This window comes from Mus musculus, chromosome 1 (assembly GCF_000001635.26).
Source record: "Mus musculus strain C57BL/6J chromosome 1, GRCm38.p6 C57BL/6J".
Lineage (NCBI taxonomy): Eukaryota > Metazoa > Chordata > Mammalia > Rodentia > Muridae > Mus > Mus musculus.
The window spans coordinates 53,869,323-53,889,317 of NC_000067.6; the positions used below are offsets into that span (position 1 = coordinate 53,869,323).

The window sequence follows — 19,995 nt, forward strand, 5'->3', positions numbered from 1 at the left end:
TAAAAAATAAAAAAGTAAAAAGTTTAAAAAAAAAAAAAAGGTACAAAGCAAAACATACAAGGAAAGGACCCTGTGAGCAACAACAACTTCTAATGTTGGGAGAAAACAATTATTCTGCCACCTAAGTAGCATCATAGACCGCACTATTCCAGACAGTAAAACCAATCCCCTTTCTGGGTTAAGGCCACCTGGGAGTTTGCATCTAAGCAACAATTTGAAAGGGTGACTCCACTCTCTTTAGAAAGCAATCCCCCAGATTTATCCCCTGCCATTCAAAAGGTATGGGTACAATATCCAGCTGTTTTCCTGAGGATAAACCTGTAAGTTACATGTGGTACAAACAGTACCTGTGACTGTGCTTATAGCTTCAGTAAAAGAAAAATAAAATAAAATAAAAATAAAAAAGAGCATGGCTATTTTAAATAATGAAAACGTGAAACATTTTTAATTGCTAAGACTGGGAAAGTAGATATTGTGTATAATGTAGAAAAGTAAATAGCCCTCCCATACCAGATACAATGCTGTGGGTAGAGATACAGATCAATAGAATGCTTGCCTGTTACATGGAAGGCTTTGGGTTGGATCTGTAATATAGTACACACACACACACACACACACACACACACACACACACACACATTGCCATGACATGCTATTTCTGCCATTAACTTAACATAAATACATGTGACAACATCTTTGGATTCACAAATCATCTTCATTTTCATATCTTAAACTTTTCACATGAACATAATTTTAATAAAACATTTTCTTATTTTTTTTTTCTAATTTACCTCATGTTATTTCAGAGCATTCTACAGTAATGCCTTAAGATGACAGGAAAAAAATAAAAGTTTAAGCTATGGCACTGAAACCATTTCATTTGAATATGGAAGCCAAACATATACACAACTTTACTGTGAGTGCTAAGAACTCAGCATTCTGAGACCTGAAGCATAAAGCGAAATGTGTCTCTGGTTACTCATCTAGATTTAGTTCTTAGAGCACCTTAGCTCTACTTGGTATTTTTACCAGTTCCATTGTACCTTGGGTTCATAAGATCCAAGTCACCTTAATGAGATTCTTTACTGAGTTGGAAGCCACAAGGTTTATTAACAGCCTGGATGAAAAATCCCCAAACACATAGAAACGGACTTGCCTTTAGTCACAGTTTACAAGGCTAGAGTACAGGGTTCAGTCTCTTGTTTCCTCAAGCTAGATCCATTTTATGTTTATAAGTGTAGGAAGCACCTAACCTTTATGCTCTTGATGGTTTTGTGTGTCAATTTGACACAAGCCAGAGTCATCACAGAAAAAGGAGCCTCACGTGAGAAAATGCCTCCTTGAGATTGAGTTGTGGGGCATTTTCTCAATTAGTGATCAATGAGGGATGGCACAACCCTCACTGATCACTAATTTTAAGAAAGCAGGCTGAGCAAGCCATGGAAAGCAAGCCTTACAGTAAGCAGCACCCCTCCAGGGCCTCTGCATTGCCTCCTGTTTCCAGGTTCTAGCCCTGCTTGAGTTCCTGCCCTGACTTCCTCTAATGATGAATTATGACCTGGAAGTGAAAGCTAAATAAACCCTTTCCTCTCCAACTTGCCTTTTGGTCATAGCGTTTTGTCATAGCAATAAAACCCTAACTAAGAAAGGTTGGTACCAGCATAGGGGGTATCACTGTGACAGACCTGAACCTGGTTTTGGGGAGGATTATGGAAAGACTTTGGAACTTCCAGCCAGAAAAGCCATTGCCTGTTGAGATCTCAGTGGGAAGTTCTGTAGGATACTGGAAGATAAGAATGTTGAGAATAGTACAGAAGATGGAGGCTTGGCTTGTGACGTTTCAGAGGGGAAGTTTAGAGACTCTATCAGGGCTGTTGCTGTTTCAGTGTAAGATTCAGTGGTTCTGGTTAGCTGGGGCTGAACAATCAGCTATGATTAACAAGATACCAGAACTACTAAAGTGAAACTTTTTCATTACTGGAACAATTGATGCTGGTTAGCTGGAGCTAAGCAATTAGTGATGATTACGAAGATATCGGCATTACTGAGGTCAAATCTTCTGGGAAGTGTTTTTCTGAGAGCACAGAAAAGCTGAGTTCCAGAGACAGCCAAGATTGTACCTTGTGTTGGCAGCCAGATTTGGTACTGTGCAAGAGTCACCCAGGTGGTGCCAGGTTTGAAGGCATCATGGAGAGTGGCTGAAACCTGGCACTTTGAAAGGGCAGGAGAGGACACAGATGAAGACGCAGCCTCAGTGGCAGTTGAAGGCCCAGGACTGAAGGGAGTCATGAGGACAAGTTGAGGTTTGGCATCATGAAGAGAGCTTATGAGAGGCTCTTTGTGAAAGCACAGCCCAATTACAGCAGAAGACCCCAGTGTTTTGAAGATGCCAGTACCATGGGGATGACCACCAAGAACAGCAGTAGCAGTGGAGTGGAGGCCTCCAGAGCCTAGAAGACAAGCTGTGTGCTACAGAGGGCAGAGCTAGAGAAGAGACCCAAGCCTTTGGAGGAGCTTAGGAGATGATAAGTCGATCCAAAGACTGGATGATTTGGATTTGATTTGATTATCATGGTGCCTTGATTCTTTTTTCTCCTTTTGAAGTAAAAAAGCATTTTACTGGAGTCCACAATTGAGAGACTTTGAATTGTAAAAGACTATCGATTTTAAAAGAGATTGGATACTTTAAAGGGACTGAAATTTTTTTGTTTGTTTTTCGAGACAGGGTTTCTCTGTGTAGCCCTGGCTGTCCTGGAACTCACTTTGTAGACCAGGCTGGCCTTGAACTCAGAAATCTGCCTGCTTCTGCCTCCCGAGTGCTGGGATTAAAGGCGTGTACTACCACGCCCGGTGGGACTGAAAATTTCATGGGCTTGAATTTGTAAAGACTGTGGGACCTTGAAAATTATTTAGATCTTGGGGATTGGTAAGAAACGAGGGTTCTGGCTCAATGGTGATGTGTTTTTGTGTCAATCTGACAAGGATCAGTTGCTGGTTTTGGGTGCCAACTTGACACAAGCTAGAGTCACCAGAGAGGAAGGAGCCTCAGCTGAGGAGATGCCTCCATGAGACCCAGCTGTAGAGCATCCTCTCAATTAGTGATCAAGCAGGGAGGGGCCAGCCCATGGTGGATTGTGTCATCCCTGGGCTAGTGTTCCTAAGTTCTCTAAGAAGGCTGACTAAGCAAGCCATGGAAAGCAAGCCAGTAAGCAGCACCCCTCCATGGACTCTGCATCAGCTCCTGCCTCCAGGTTCCAGCCCTGCTTGAGCTCCTGCCCTGACTTCCTCCAATGATGGGCTGGAAGTATCAGCCAAATAAACCCTTTCCTCTCCAACTTGCTTTTTAAAACCCCAAGACACTTTACTATCTTTAAACATGTTTATTTTCCATCCTGTATAATCAATAAGAGATTATGGAGACATGAGACTTGGGCATTTATTTTTTTAAAACACGCTTATGATGCCAGGTTCCCTGCAAAGTTACTCTGCCTTGAAGATCAGAACCAGGAAGGTCATTGTCCCACTAGTGTTAGCATCATATTCTAAAACACAGGATGGCAAGGCCCATTCTCTGGTGATTTTTTTTTTTTTAATAAGAGAACTAAGTGTTAGCTTAAAAAAAAAAACCTAAATTGGAAAAAAATTATTTTGTAGAAGAATAAGCAGTTCCTTAGCCAGTTCTTGTGTAAGGATCAATAATAACATGCTTTGATTTTGAAGCCATCTTTAACGAGTACGGACTTCAGTCCACCATCACAGTGAGGCCAGACAAATGGAACAAACGCAAAAAAAAAAAAAAAAAAAATCAAACAGGCTCGCACTTTCACGAACTCTGTTCACCTGAACTGAACAAAGTGATGGTACCGATGCTATGTTCTAGGCCTCACCATGGCCTATAATGTTCTGTAAGAAGAACACCGCACCACTCATCTGAGCCACAAGGAAGATATGGTGAAGGAAAGAAAGGAGGTTGGCGTCAGAGCAGGATGCCAGTGGGAAGACTGCTTGTCCACATACTAACTACTAGGCAGTGAAAACAACTGGTTTGATTTTCAAATGAGAACATAACAGAGGTGGACTGAGACTAGTTTTCTACCAGGCCAGTAGATTTGTCACAGCAACAAGCTTCTAGGATAGAGCACTAGAGAGAGTGCTATCCATTGCTGGTGGTCTGTCTGTCTGTCTGTCTGTCTTTGGATTTTTTCCAGACATGGTTTCTCTGTGTAGCCCTGGCTGTCCTGGAACTCTCAATGTAGACCAGGCTTAAAGAACGCCACAAAGTTTGTCTGTCCGGGAGCTTATAGTGCAATAAAAATCAAAAGCAATCCCCAGTATTATATTAAAATTCCGTAAAGTACCCTGTCTATGTAACTGAGTTTTGGTTTAGGCCATGGACATGCACCTAGCCTAGAGGTCCTTTAGAAAGTCTTTTTAAGTAAAAACAAGACTGACTTTAGTTTGTTGATGATTCAGAGAATGACCAGGGTTGAGGATGAGAGGAAGAGACAATTAAGCAGTCTCAGAAATGGCCCATAATTTCCAAGAATGAAGAAGGAACTGCTCCTTGGTTATCACCGATTTGCCCAATGTCCTATAGACCAGTGTTCCTCAAACTGCGACCTTCATCTACTAGAGATCTACAGACAAAATCCCAAGTCCTGCTGGAAGTTGTAAGTTTCTTCTCATTTTGGTGACCAAAACAATGGAAAGGATAGAGCATAGTTTGGATACTATAGATGACAGGCATGACTGTTTACCACCATGTGACTTCATGCTGTGTGATATGCAGCTACAAGACAAGTGATTAACAATTAGACACAAACTCTTCAAATGCTAGTAGTGACCAGGACTGTCACTTACGCCACCAGGGCCTTGGTACCCATTTTCTGCTCATGCACAATTCTCTTACTGATTGGAAAGAGAACTTTTTTATTGCACTATTAATTTGTATCATGAAGATGATCAAGGGAAGCTATATAATATGCATTGCCACAGGCTAAAGAGAAAACAAAGAGATGAACTTAAAAATTATATTATGCAGTTATGCTAAATGTTGCATGAAAAATGCCATGTCTTATTCTATGAAGAGCTTTGCAGTATGCTACAAATAGAAAAGTGATGAAATCCACACACCATGAGATGCATTCAGTAACATCACTATTGTATTTGGAGTTGATAAAATGAGCCAATTCAGGCCAAATTAAAGTGTACAAAGGTAGTTTACTGGGGAGCCACCAAATTAAAGTATACAAAGGTGGGTTCATTGGAGAGCTACTCTCCAGTGGGTTCACTGGTCTCAGGGAAGGAGGCCAGGGGAAGTTGCTATGGAGAGGGAGACAGAAGAGAGAGGACAGAGAAAGAGCACACAGGGAGAGAGAGGAGCAGAAAGACCTAAATGTCTGGACTATAAAGGGAAGACCTTCTGGAGGAAGGGAAGCCCAAACCCTGGGCTAGAAAGTTCAGGATAGAGGATGGGCTATACCAGCCATGCCCTATAACAGGTGGGGACTGAGGGATGCTGGGAGAACCTGGAAGCCAGGTCTCTTTTGGTTTGTAAAATATGCACCTCAGCTATTTGTCCCGGATCTGAGTCCCAACAGGGGCACTCCAAATAAACTGGCAGACTAATACAAGTCAGCAAACACAAGTAAGTTTCTGTTGTGGAGGGAAGAGATGCCATGATAATGCCAAGGATTCGTGCCGCAGACTATCAGAATTGAAACCCAACACAAGGAAAACAAAAGACAAGGGTCTAAGCCAGCATGGGAGGCAGAGGCAGGAAGATCTCTATTAGTTCAAGGCCAGCCTGGTCTACAAAGTGAGTTTCAGGACAGCAAGAGCTACACAGAGAAACCCCATCTCAAAAAAAGACTACATACCTTCTTTAACCACCCCCCCCCCCCAAAAAAGGACAAGTGTGTCTTTCAACTGATAATCTCAACATTGATGATTTGACTTCTGAAAAAATAAGTCTCAGATAAAGTATTAATTCTATTGCCTTTGGGCAATTTTAGTTTACACATTCTTAAGTTTCTTCAGAATAAAAGTGGCTAAAGTCAACATAACTGACCTCCAATACTTCTTTTCCTTTTAGAAAATGGGACTTGGCTCATACAAATTTCCATAAAGCTACTTAGCATTTGGAATTAATCTAGTTTGAACATGTTACTAACACATTTGACTGCAATTAGAGGATTCTGAATATGACTTTATCATATCGATTCAAGTTTATTCTGTTAATGTAAAGAGGTGAAAGATCCTGTGTCATAAAGAAATTCTGCTCAATCTTAGCGGTTCATAACAAACATTATAAATTACTTTTGAGGTATGAGTCTCTGGAGGGCAAAAGTCCTTCCTCCTGAATGCCTCTGCCCACATGCTCTTCATGGTGTTTCCTGCACAGGAGAACACAGTAAAATACAAATGAGGCACGTGATCGGCCAATGCTAAAATGGCAGACTCCTAAAAACCTTCACTCCATGTTCTTAATAAATAATATTGTTCTCATTTTCTGCCATGGCAGGAAACAAAAAGAATCAGAAAGCTGACTTCACATAAATGACTAAATTGGAATCCACGTAGAGACGTGGAAAAGGGAGATACAGAGGGGATTAAAGCCAAACAAAACAAAACAAAACAACAACAGCAACAATAACAATAACAACAACAACAACAACAAACCCAAAGCTAACCTGCATTGATTACAAGTGCAGGAAAAGCTCCACTGCTGCTGCCTCTCACACCCGGCTTGTAACCACTTCCTCCCAGTGTAGACATGTGCCATCAGAGAGCGACTCTCTCACACGAAGGAGGTCATTTGAGGACAACCAGCCATGTCTTAAGACTGAAATTCCCACAGAAAATATTCTCACTGAAACCAATCCTCTCTTGGGTCTTGAAGTGAAAGAAGGACACGAGTTAAGAAAGAATTAGAGGCAGCAGTGCAGACTCCGCATCCTTGGCTTCCTGGGCTCCTGGGCACTCACTAACACAGCTGCAAATACAAGTGCTTTCAATGCTGTTGCCTGAGGTAGTGTTAGAGAAGTGCTTGGAGTTCCCTCATGGTTCAAAGCCAAGAAAGGAAAATTAGTGATTGCTCTTGATGGTTATCACAGTCACAGGACAGTCTGCCCTAACAGATGGCCCACAGGAGAAAGGTTCCTTGTTTTCCTACTTACTGTCCTATAGGGTAGTCTAGAATGTCCATGAGGCCTACAATTCTCAGGTGACTCTTATGGACACACAAATGATATAAATCTACCGCATGTTGAGTTTAGCATATAGATAAGTGGTTTTCAACTTGTGAGTCAAGACCCCACGTCACATATCAAATATCCTGAATATCAGATATTTACATTACAATTCATAGCAGTAGCAAAATTGCAGTTACGAAGTAGGAATCAAATAATCTTATGGTTGGGGGTCACCACAACAAGAGGAACTGTATTGAAGGGTCACATCATTAAAAAGGTTGAGAACCACTGATAGAGATGAACATAGGCTAAGGACTAACACTTCCTTAATTCTGTTTCTTCATTTTAAGCATATTTAGAATGCAAATACCTAGCCTGGAGCTTATTATGTTGTAGGCTTTCAAAGATTATAAGCTAGCAAGCCTGTTACTAGATAGGCCACATCATTATTCATGCTTTTTTTTTCAACAAAAGTACCTGTTGGAAATAGAGAGAAGCTAAAGTTCTTGTGATTTGCTCCTTTTTTGTGCTGATGTTGGCAATCCATTCCGATTATATTGTTCCTTCATTTGATGGTTTTGTATTGAGGATATCTATGAGGGACAGTTGCTTAGACACTGACCTCTCCATAAAATTAGAATGATGCTCAGAGTATCAAACAGATAGTTCATATGACGGGTTTACATGTCTCACAGTTCAATGGTGATAGGAACCATGCAGCCAACAAAACACAATTCTATATACAGTAATGCCCCTTTCTCTATGGACCCATTATTCATTCATTCATTCATTCATTCATTTATTATGAGGTGAGGATCAACATAACATTCTTTATGGTTTTAAAAACTGTTTATTTTATTGTGTGTGTGAGAGAGATGGGGGAGGGAGAGGGAGAAGGAGGAGGAGGAGGAGGGAAAGAGAGAGAGAGAGAGAGAGAGAGAGAGAGAGAGAGAGAGAGAGAGAGAGAGAGAAGGGAAAGGGGAAGGGAAAGGGAAAAAGAGAAAGAGAGTGTACAACAGTAAGAATGGAGGCCAGAGGCATCTGCATCCCTGGGCTGGCGTTATGAGCCACCAAACATAGGTGTAGGGAATCAAATTCAGGTCCTCTGAAAGAGTAGCAAATGCTCATAACTACGGAACCAATTCTCTAGCCTCATGGCTTTTTATTGTCTGACTTCTGTTACTTATGGTCAATCACAGCTCAGAAACATTAAATGGAAAGTGTCCACATATGAACAAATTCATGTTTTAAACCATTTTTATTATACCATACTGTTATACTTACCCTATTTTATTTGGAATTGTTACATTCTTGCTGTGTGAAATTTATAAATCAATTTTTTTCACAAGTACATATTATGGTATATACACAGTTCTGTTCCTTGGGAACTATCAGACAAACACTGGACTCTTAGAACTTAATCTCTATAGATAAGAGGAAACTGATATGAACAAAAGCATTTTGGATTTTGTAAAAGGAGTTTAACTATTATGTCTAGTTACAATACATCTTTCTTCAGGCATTTCACAGCTTGAATTCCAAGCCCATCATTCTTATAATCAATGCTTATGATGTACTAGAATATATAGAGTTTTATAGTTTCTATGAATTATAATATTTTGTTATATATTTGGTAACAAGAGTTTTAATTGAAAAATATATTCATAAATTGAAACTAACTCCCTATACTTTGGCTTTAAAATAAACATACTCCAAATGCAAATATGAGTCTATGTCATAGTATATGACATAGGTATACGTCAAAAGCCTACCACATACATATAAGCTAGCACATATATTCCAATTAAGACATCAATAGCAAATACTTCATGAAACTTTAGTTCTCAGAATTTTTTTCTGGAGTTTGCTCAGCTCTCTTGCTTCCTAAGGCTGATTTCATTGTATGTATATACAAGCCTTTTGAGATAGTAACTGGTGAAAATTGCTCCAGCCAGCCCTCTTGCACCAAGTTAATCATGACCTAGAGAGCTTCAACTGAAGTTCAGTTGCATACACAGAATCACGTGGCTCCATTTATATGTACAATCAGTCCCAAAGCAAGTGGCTCTGAGAATCTGGAGAAGGTCAAAGACAAATTATCTTGAACTTAGTCCTTGTGATTGTGTCAAGATGTGAAGGACAGACACCTAACACATTAACTCCATTTTATGGTATATTTGCTAGGCTTACAAACTATGAATGCTTCATAATTCTTACTCCTTTTAATCTTAAAAGGACACTGAAAGTTAACATATACCCCTGTTTTTAGAGTAATAACTTGAAAGGATCTTAAATGCTTCAGTCAAAGTCACCTTGAATCATAAGTAAACTGTAGTGTTCAAACATAGGCCTATATATTCAAACAAAGGCCTGTCTGACTACAAATATAATTTTACTCATTTATTTATTTATGTGTATGAAAACTCTATTTGCATGTATGCCTGCATGACAGTAAAAAGCATCAGACAGAAGAGGGCATCAGATGGCATTGCAGATGGTTGTGAGCCATCACGTGGGTGCTGGGAATTGAACTTAGGACAAGCATCTAGTGCTCTTAATAGCTAAGCCATCTCTCCACCTCCAAATATGAAATTTTTAAAGTAATTTATTTATTTTAGTTTTATGGCTATTGGTGTTTTGCCTACATATATGTCTGTGTGAGGGTGTCAGATCTTGGAGTTATAGACAGTTGTGAGCTGTCATGTAGGTGCTGGGAATTGAACCTGAGTCTTCTGGAAGAGCAGTCAGTGCTCTTAACCACTGAGCCATCTCTTCAGCCTCCAAATATGAATTTTTAAGATACATACCTAACTACTTTCCAAGAACCATGACTTCTGGTCTCCTAGTGAGAGTTGAAAATCTTCTACCAAAAGTACCCAACTACCATTTATAAAGTTGTCTATAAATTATTTTAATGAGATGCTTTTAAAAATTCAATAGTTATCCTCATATAAATGGTCCACAGGAAAATAACAGTCCCATCTAGATTTTCTATTTTTTAAATTGAGTTAAGCAGCAAAGATCAGAACACTGTTAGGTTGGTCCTCAAACCTAAGCGACCAGTAAACAAATTAGAGGAGATTGAGAGTCAGAGAAAGGCAGGCCCTGACAAGAATGTGTGTCAGTCAGTAGGTATAAACTCATGCTGCTTAGACCAAGGAGTACAGTTAACAGCTGAGGTTAATATTTCCAGCTCAGTTATAATGAGGAAAAATTCATTTGCAATCAAGTTGGATGAGAAATAGGTTAGGAACTATGAACACGGGTTTATTTGACTTAAGCTAGTTTTAGTCAAACTTTGGAAACTTCAATTATACAAAATTCTATATTGTTCTATAATTTTAAGGCAAATGTGATTTGAAAATTCAATCAGTGAAATACTAATATACAACAAAGCTGCAAGGTAGTCCAAAAAGGATGACAGAAATAAACAGAAAGGGCCACACTTGTGTTTGTAGTGAACTGAAGCACGTGCCTCTTTGTTTCTTGTATCTCAGAAGTTCTTTTTTTTTTTTTTTTTTTTGGTTTTTCGAGACAGGGTTTCTCTATGTAGCCCTGGCTGTCCTGGAACTCACTTTGTAGACCAGGCTGGCCTCGAACTCAGAAATCCTCCTGCCTCTGCCTCCCGAGTGCTGGGATTAAAGGCGTGCGCCACCATAGCCCGGCTCTCAGAAGTTCTTGGCTCATTTCTTTCTTTTTAAGTTCTTTTTTTTATTAGATATTTTTTTCATTTACATTTCAAATGCTATCCCAAAAGTCCCCTATACCCTCCCCCCGCCCTGCTCCCCTACCCACTCACTCCCACTTCTTGGCCCTGGCGTTCCCCTGTACTGGGGCATATAAAGTTTGCTAGACCAAGGGGCCTCTCTTCCCAATGATGGCCAACTAGGCCATCTTCTGATACATATGCAGCTAGAGACATGAGTTCTGGGGGTTCTGATTAGTTCATATTATTCTTCCTCCTATAGGGTTACAGACCCCTTCAGCTCCTTGGGTACTTTCTCTAGCTCCTACATTGGGGGCCCTGTGTTCCATTCTATAGATGACTGTGAGCATCCACTTCTGTGTTTGACAGGCACTGGCATAGCCCCACAGGAGACAGTTATATCAGGATCCTTTCAGCAAAATCTTGCTGGCGAATGCAATAATGTCTGCGTTTGATGGCTGATTATGGGATGGACACCCGGGTGGGGCAGTCTCTAGATGGTCCATCCTTTCGTCTTAGCTCCAAACTTTGTCTCTGCAACTCCTTCCATGGATATTTTATTCCCTATTCTCTTGGCTCATTTCTTTACTAGTAAATTAAAATATGAAATGGATTTACTTAAACAAAATGAAAAAAGTATCACAGATCACATTCTCATGGCAAGGGACTTCTGTAAGTAGCCTGTGAAGGACAGTCAGCCTGGTGCTTATTACTGGTGACGCTTAGAAAAACAGGACTGGCAGGAACAGACTTTCTGGCTCGGCCTAATAACCACCAAGGAGGGAAATTCTCAACTCTTACCTCAGGCTGATGATCCTTGTACATAATAAATTAGTATATAAATGTTGGAACTAAAAAAAAAGTATGGAATTTGTTTGTGTTATGATCATTCACAAAATATTTTTAAAAGTTGTCTTAAATTAAGATATTTGTATTTTGATACAATATAAGAAGTTTTCATTCCAGCTTCACATATACTAGATATGTTGGTATGATTATTATTCTCCAATGAAAAGGGATAGGAACAGTCCAATAGAGGCACCTTGTACAGAAGTCAACAAATTTGAATGCTCATTTTTTAAAAAAAGATTTATTTATTTTATATATATGAGTACACTGTCACTGTCTTTAGACATACCAGAAGAGGGCATCAGATCCTATTACAGATGGTTGTGAGCCATCATATGGTTGCTGGGAATTGAACTCAGCACCTCTGGAAGAGCAGTCAGTGTTCTTAACCACTGAGCAATCTCTCCAGCCCCCTGAATGTTCATTTTTAAAAAATTATATTATTTTAAATTATGAGTATGTATGTGGAGGTTGGTATGTGGATATGTGAGCTCTGTTTCTCATGGAGTCACAAGAGGGCATCAGATGGACTTACAGATGGTTTTAAACTACCCATCATTTGGTACTGGAAACCAAATGAGTATCTTGTCAAAGAGCAGCACACATTCTCAATAGCTGAGCCATCTCTCACTCTGGATGTTCATCTCTCCTTTTGGGTGCTTAGCTTGAGAATAAACCTCTTCCTGGACTAAGGATTTGGAGGGACAACTTGGCACCATTCAACCTTATCATGATGACTGATAAAGTCAGAGAGAACCAAGATCTCAGAATAGCAGTTGAAAACAAAAGCCATTCTGTACATGGAAACCACAAGTACTGTATATGAAAAGAGAAAAGTGGATATGAATAAAGCTGAATCAACTCCTTGTTATGCTCTGACTCGGAAGGACTCACAAGCAATACAAGACAGGCACAAAGCAAAGAGATGCCCACTTTAGTCTCCCACTGGCATCCCTTACTCAAGGGACAAGGAAGGTTACTTCTTTCAAGTGGCTGTGCTATCAATGAGGAAGAATGCTCTGAAATATGTGTTGGTTATCCTTGGCTGTGCAGAAACAGAGCTCAAAGACACCAGGGACACATAGATTACCCATGTGCTCTGTTCCATGCATCTTTAAGGTCCACAAGTTAAAGTCTTTGTTTTCAAGATGGTGTTAATGGGCAGTGCTGTGGACTTCCAGGAGAAGATGTTTTGAGCTCGTAAATCATCAAGTTTGTGCTCCCAATGGGGACTGAGAGACCCTAGCTCCTAACTCTTGCTTCTAGCTCTTCAATGAGCACTTAGCTTCCTGTTACTCCCATCTGGCGTCCTCTGACCCCCCCCCCCCCCCCAATCACAGGACCAAAACAAGAGGTCCACCGGATCAAGGAGTAGAGACACTAAGAGTAAAGTAAACATTTTTCTTAATAAATTCATTATTTCAGGAACTTTGTTATAATGACAACTGGCTAACAGAATCTATTATCAGAAATGTCACCAAAATATGAGGTTTTAAAACCTCAGCTTAGATTCCACCCCTACATCTGTGGGAATGTTCCTTACCATGCAGCTTTAACTATGAAACAGAATGTTCTCTCAGATATACAAACTTCTCCTTTATGTTGTTATGATAAGCAAATGACAACACAGAGTGACACACACTGGGTAAGAGAACATTATCTCATCGACTTAAGTTCCTGCCTCATTTGGTTTGTCATGCCTGCTGATGCTTCTTGTGGTCATAATCTGTATAGTCTCAAAGCATAAATAGATGGAAATATATCTCAAATCCAACGAACCAATTTCTCTATAAGTGATTGCTGTGTGAGATCTATGGAGAAAAAAAAATACACTTAACTAGGAACCGTGAAGACCACTGGAAAAATTAAAATCATCAGCTTTCTTAGGAGTCTAAAAAAAGCAGAAAGAAAAAAAAAAAAGCTGGGTACTATCAACTGGAGCCTCCCACTGTTAAAGTTCTTCTAAGTCATTAAAGACTTGTGGTAAATCAGATGCCCTGCTCAGGTAGATTAAATCACTCAGCCTCTCCCATGGCAGAGATGTAAAGATATGCTAATTACTTTAAATAATAACCTAGAGTCCAGAGGGGAAAGCACAAAACTCCTTAAGTATTCACTTTCTTAGTCTGTTCTGTGGGAATGAGATGCATTCAGAAGACTTCCTTCTCTCTCCCTTTCTCTCTTTCTCTCTCTCCCTCTCTCCCTTTCCCTCCCCTCTTCTCACCCCTCCCTCTCTTGTGTGTGTGTGTGTGTGTGTGTGTGTGTGTGTTGTGTGTCTGGAGGAAGTTAAAGTGTGAGAGAGAAACTAGAGTTTTCTTCACACCGATTAACAAGAGAGGAGGAATTTGTTTTGCTTTGAGGTCCAGAATCTCTATAATCTTTAGTTAGAAGGTTGAATTCACTTCTGTAATTTTATTACTCTCTATAAGACTGTGGACTGCTGAGGGGATGCCCTAAGAAAGAAAAGTTCAAAATCCATACTTGCATAATTTTTATAATTGTTGGTGATCAGGAATAGCATGCTCACGTATAGAAAGCACTGAAGCTCATGGTGGAGTTAGCTTGGGGAAACCAGGATTCTAACCTAGGTTTCATTTACAGGCCATACTTACAATGTTGCCTAGTTTATATTCTTCAGAAATATTTTTTAAAGGTAAGGGTAACATAAAATACTGTCATTTTGCTCACTACTTAGAGAGGGCTTTTAGATCTGAGCAGCGAGGAACAGACCTCAAGGGACAGGAGGGCTGAATGTGAAAGGATCTAAGAATTTAATTGGAAAATATGAACTAGAGAAATCAAATTACAGCAAGAAAGTCACATAGTCGAGAGTACAAAGACCAATTTCATACATCACACAATTATTCATCAAATTAGCGTCCTGCCAGGTTATTACACAGGTCTGTGCTGTAGAATTACATGGAGACAATCAAAGAAAACACTTGGGCTTACCCATGTTTCTGGAGAGGGCATGGGAAGTAAGTCAGGAGAATGACTTCAAAGATGGAAGAGGAGTGAGAGTGGGTGTTCAGGTAGGTGTTTGATTGAGTTCTGGCATTTTGTATTATATAAAACTTTACATCATTTGGGTGAAAACAAGGTTGGTAGAAATAAGTGGATCAGTCTTTAAGAACCACAGATATATACTAGAATCATTGACAAATGCATTTCCACCATTAAAGGTAATGTATAGAGACAATCTCTGTGTACTGTATGGAAGTACAGTACTGTATCACTGTATCACCTGTCAATAAAACACTGATTGGTGAAGGAGCTGAAGCAAGAAATAGGAGGTTGGGGTTCAGAGAGAGAGAGAGAGAGAGAGAGGAGGGGGGGAGACTCTGAGATAGAGTGTGGTGAAGGAAGAGATTTGCCTTGAACTCTGAGAAGATAAGTGTGAAACTGAGAAGAGCTAACTAGCCGTGTGGTACTCATAGAAAAGAATAAATGGGTTAATTAAATCATGAGTTAGTCAGGGAACAAGCCCAAGCTTATGGCCTAGGCATATATACATATATAATTAAGTATCAGAGTCGTTATTTCGGGAACTGGGGCATAGATGAAAAAGCTCACAATTACAGTGATGTGTAAATTGAGTGAATACCAAATTATATAAGATTTCCCCTTTTCTACAACCTGTGATGCAGAGCACACTGAGATATAGGACAGTGTTTCCAGTCTCCGTGTGCTCATGTTTGTGAGGTTGAAAGGTTTAAGAAAAGGTATTCTAAAATGAAGACCCTTTTTGACAAGCCAAGAAAACAACAGCATGACAGAAGAAGAACACATATTCAGGAATGCACAGGGAAACTAGAAGCAGGGCATATTGAAGGGAAGACTCACACAGGGGAAACAGGATTCTCGACTTGGGTCCTACTGTATTTTCATTAAGGAAAAATAGAATGTCAAGTCTAGGACCTTATCAATCTCAACTCAATAAAAGTTTGCTCGTGTTGATTCAAGCTACACTTAAAATGTCAGTGTCACTGTTCGCAGGCCCTGATGTATTCTTGGCTGTGCACATTTGATCCCAAGCATCCTGAGGGGAATTCTAGGTTCTTTAGCCAACCTTACTCCACTCTTGTGCTTGGTAGAGAAAACTGGGGCTAAATGAGCTGATGTGGATGGCAGAATACATTCGCTCACCACCTTTGTGAACAATGTCAGGAGGTAAGAGCAAGTCCCGGATGACTGCCAGTGCCACTGAAGCTTAATGGTTGGCGCTAGTGCCTCTTGCAGCAACCCCAATCTTATTTACCTGAGTGAGTGGTTTCTGGCAAGATCAGGTTGACGCTCTTGCAGAATTTCAAGGATGTTGGGTTGACGCAAAAACGCAACAATTTTGTCATTGTAGGCTGAAAAAAAGTAAAAAGAAACCGTAATTTAATTTTTAAAAAAAAACTCTACTGCTACTTCTATGATGATTTAAATTCAGACTTTAAAAAGTATGTTTTTGGCTAATACTCCCTGCACTCCAGTCTGCAGTTGGAGCTGATCTGTGCCCACAGCTGCCCATGCTTCGTTTCATCTACACTGCTATATGATTATCAGGGTAACATCAGAGCCATGACACATACTATTACCAACTCCTCTGATGAACCATGTTTACTTTCAAATGACAAGATTAGTATACCAACAAAATCAACAATTTTAAATTTACAAAAGTCAATCTGAAAGCCAGGTACAATTCTATAATCCCAGCATGTGTGAGACTGAAGCAGGAAGACTGAGTTTGAGGCCAACCTGGGCTATATTGTTAAGACTCTGTCTCAAAAACCAAATCAAATCAAACCAAACCAAACCAAACCTACCACCACCAACAAAATTCCAACAGCAGACAACTGCATAGAAATGACAACCATAAGAAATGGCAAACCATCTTCTGGGTGAATATTAGCTAGCCAGAGAGGTAAAGAGATAACCCAGAGAACTCTAAAAACAATAGTCACCAGTAACAGGGACAGCCACAGTGATAATGATAAGCCATTCTATAACTCTATGTGGAAATAAACACCACATGCAAACAGCTCCATTGCAAATCCACTGTATGATCAATTGCAACAGAAATCAACTATAGGCAAAACATATTTTAAAATAATTACAGCCTATTTACCATGGCTATAGTAATGTCAAAATTGTTCATTAATATTTATTAGGAGTACCATTATTACCTCTCTGTCAGGAAATGAATCTGTATCTGTAAGATCATTTTGCTTATTTCTATTACTAATAATCAGAAATAGGTGATAAATATAATTCAGAGAACCAAGATTAGAGTGTCTGAATTCACAAACAGCAGAGAGCCCAGTAATTCGAAACTTCATACTGTCCATACATATATATTTTAAAAGTTTTTAAAAGGTATCTGCCAAAATATAATTCCAATGTCAATCCAAGGATTCCCTAAATGAACATTTACTGATAGGCAACCTGAAGACACTTTTGTAACAGAATTGTTTTTATATTGCATCCAAGATCAGAGATGAGGTACTTCTTAAGCAATATTTTTTATAGCTCTTGAAGGTTATGCATGCAGTATTTATTAACACATTACATATTAATAATGACATTATCAAATGCAGACAGACATCAACCCTAGATTTCTTATCTGGTGGCTGTGAAACTTATTTTGGTCAAGGGCATTACACTAGACTTTATGACAAAGGGTTTTTGTTGTTTGTTTCTAGGGTAGACTGCAAATACACCCTCCTACCTCACCCCACCTTACCTGCACCCTCCACCCTCACCCTCTTCCCTGCACCAAAAACTGTGTGGTCAAGTTTCCCACATTTGGGGAAACCACAGGGTAGGCTCATCTGCAGTACAATGCCCATCTTCCTGATCATGGTATCTCCCCCACCAGGTAAGTATCTTTGTTTTTGAATGAGCATGTTAAAGTAAAATCAAAGAGAAAGCTGCTCTGATTTAAGATGGGACAGGAAGTCTCTCTGTCTCTCAGTAGTGTGTCCGTTCTGCAAGCCTTAGAGTCTCCAGGTTTGAGACCTTGAATATACTTACTGTCATCATCTCGATGACAGTTCAGAATGGTCTTCAGACCTATAATCTCATGACTATTGATTTCAGCTTACTATTCTGGAGATTGTTGTTGCCTTCTATTTGTTATAAAAGCCTGTAAGAATGTGTCTTGCTTGATTAGTGTATGAAGCTACCATGGATTCACATACCACTTAAATTCTATCTCAGGATGCAGTGTATTTTAATTACATGTTTGTTCAAATGCTTAATTTACAATGATTGCAAATTATCTCATTAGATTTTTTTTTTCCTTTTACAATCCAATACTTGCTAAGTAGGACTATGGGATTTTATAAGGCAGAAGCTCTCTGGGACTCAAGGACAGGGTTCTGTTATATGTTTCTTAAAGATAATACAGTGGTTTTATGATACAAGGTAAAAAGTAGAAGGCAGGCCGCAGGCACAGATCAGCACAGTATGTATTCTATAAAATAATACGACAATACAGATAAAGATTTGTAGGAAGTGCTACATACCCACTGGAACCATGTCCTGGTACTGCGGCCTACTGACCGTATTGAATGTACTGGATGGCCTGGGAAGAACTGGTGGTCCTGCGTGCCGAGAGTCTTCTCCTACCTGGGAATGCAAGCAACAGTTATGTCTGCACCACAAGCCAGAGGACTTGGCACTGGCACCTCAAACCGAGTTGTTCAAAACACTTATCACAGAAAATGACCAACTGATCAGAACAGGTGCTAGCCGTGGGGCTGACACCAGGTCCTTGAAAGGTCTGTTCTTAAGGGTTGGTGCTGGTGGGGGATGTTGACACAGTCCTGTCCTTGAGAGAAGCTGGGTCAGTGAGTATATGTGGCTCGGTGGTTCAATCTGCTTGTAACTACCAAGACTGCAGAAGCAAAATAGTAGACTGGTTCATCAGGAATAACTTCTGCATGGACAGAAACCCAACCTGCCATAATTCAATCAACGGGAACAGCTGGGTGATACAATGTGGATCTGGGCTATGCCAGGATATTCCTTCCTTTATTTAGCTAGGCAGATGAGGGAATTCCCTGCCTCAGCAGAGGTGCTGAGCTGCAGTAAACTTCCTGTGGGACTGTGCATTAGGGCATTATCTCCTCAGAAGCAATTTTACATGCCCATTAGAGGGCCTGGTGCAACAGCTCTTTCTGGTTTGAGCCTCCCACACCAGACAGCTAACAGTAGCAGTTGTGTAAGACCTAAAAAAGGTCACCCTAGCCTGAATTACTTATTGTACCTATTATAGATTTAGAAACCCCTACAAATAGGTATCTACTCATTTGTGTTCTTCCAGGAAACTCTAACATTGCTTTAGTGTCTGTCCTAGAAGGAGGTAATATTGGATTTATAAATTGATACTTCTCAAGTGGAGGTTCTATCTCCTTCTGATGAAATCCTTATAGCCATATCATTATATTGCATTATTATATATTGCAATATATTAACAAATTAAAAATATAACTAATATTACATTTTTTGTGGCACTTTCTAAAGCTCTTCACAATAAAAGCTGCCTTTCTGTCCTCTCCAGGTTGCTTATTCTTCTGGAATGTTCTCATCCAAAGGATAGTTCAAACAGCCCCCTCCTCCATGAAACCTTCCCTTTCCTTCAAGCTGAAGTTAAGTATAGTTCTGTCCTCTGACTTCCCATGGTGTTTGGTATAGATTTCAAAACCAGTTGTTATTATTAACAGGTTTATTATTTGTTTCCTATGCCCTAATACAGATGAAAACAATAAAAAGGAAAGTCATCACTACCTAAAAGAGTATTAAAAATACAGCTTTCTGTCTCAGCTACTAAAAAAGGGTTTTCTTTAAAAAAAAGGGGGGGGGGTTCTTTTTTATTAAATAAATAGTAGGTGGTGTTTATGGGTGCCATGGTGTGCATCTGTAGGTCAGAGGGCAAATCTGTGGAGTGAGTTCTCTCCTTCTACTCTTTTCTGGGTTCCAGGGGGTCAAAGTCAGTTTGTCAACACGTGTAGCCAGGATTTTATACGACCCTCCTCTGCCCCAGCATCCTCATTGACCCTTTCAAAGTTTATCAAGGATTTTTACCCTTATTTTTATTCATTTAAAATATAGTTTTAAATTTGTTATCCACGTTAAGAACATGGGAAATAAGTGTTAATTATTTGTATTTGTTATACTCCCAACCACATGACAGCAGGTGTTTGTTACCACAGCAGAGATACAAGCTTGTCTACCAATTGTAGACATTGCTGAACAAAG

General features: G+C 39.8%; 1 protein-coding gene and 1 pseudogene across 7 annotated transcripts in view; both read right to left on the reverse strand.

Moving 5' to 3' along the window:
* Window positions 1-19,995, reverse strand: part of Hecw2 (HECT, C2 and WW domain containing E3 ubiquitin protein ligase 2) — a 388,163-nt gene that overhangs the window by 62,451 nt on the left and 305,717 nt on the right. For all 7 annotated transcript variants that reach the window (XM_006496067.2, XM_006496068.4, XM_006496066.4 and 4 more), the window contains 2 exons: window positions 18,261-18,363; window positions 16,007-16,103 (listed from right to left, as the gene is read on the reverse strand). In XM_006496067.2, coding sequence (XP_006496130.1) covers window positions 16,007-16,103; window positions 18,261-18,363 — 200 coding nt within the window. The remainder of the gene's footprint in view (window positions 1-16,006; window positions 16,104-18,260; window positions 18,364-19,995) is intronic.
* Window positions 17,506-17,619, reverse strand: Gm24251 (annotated as a pseudogene).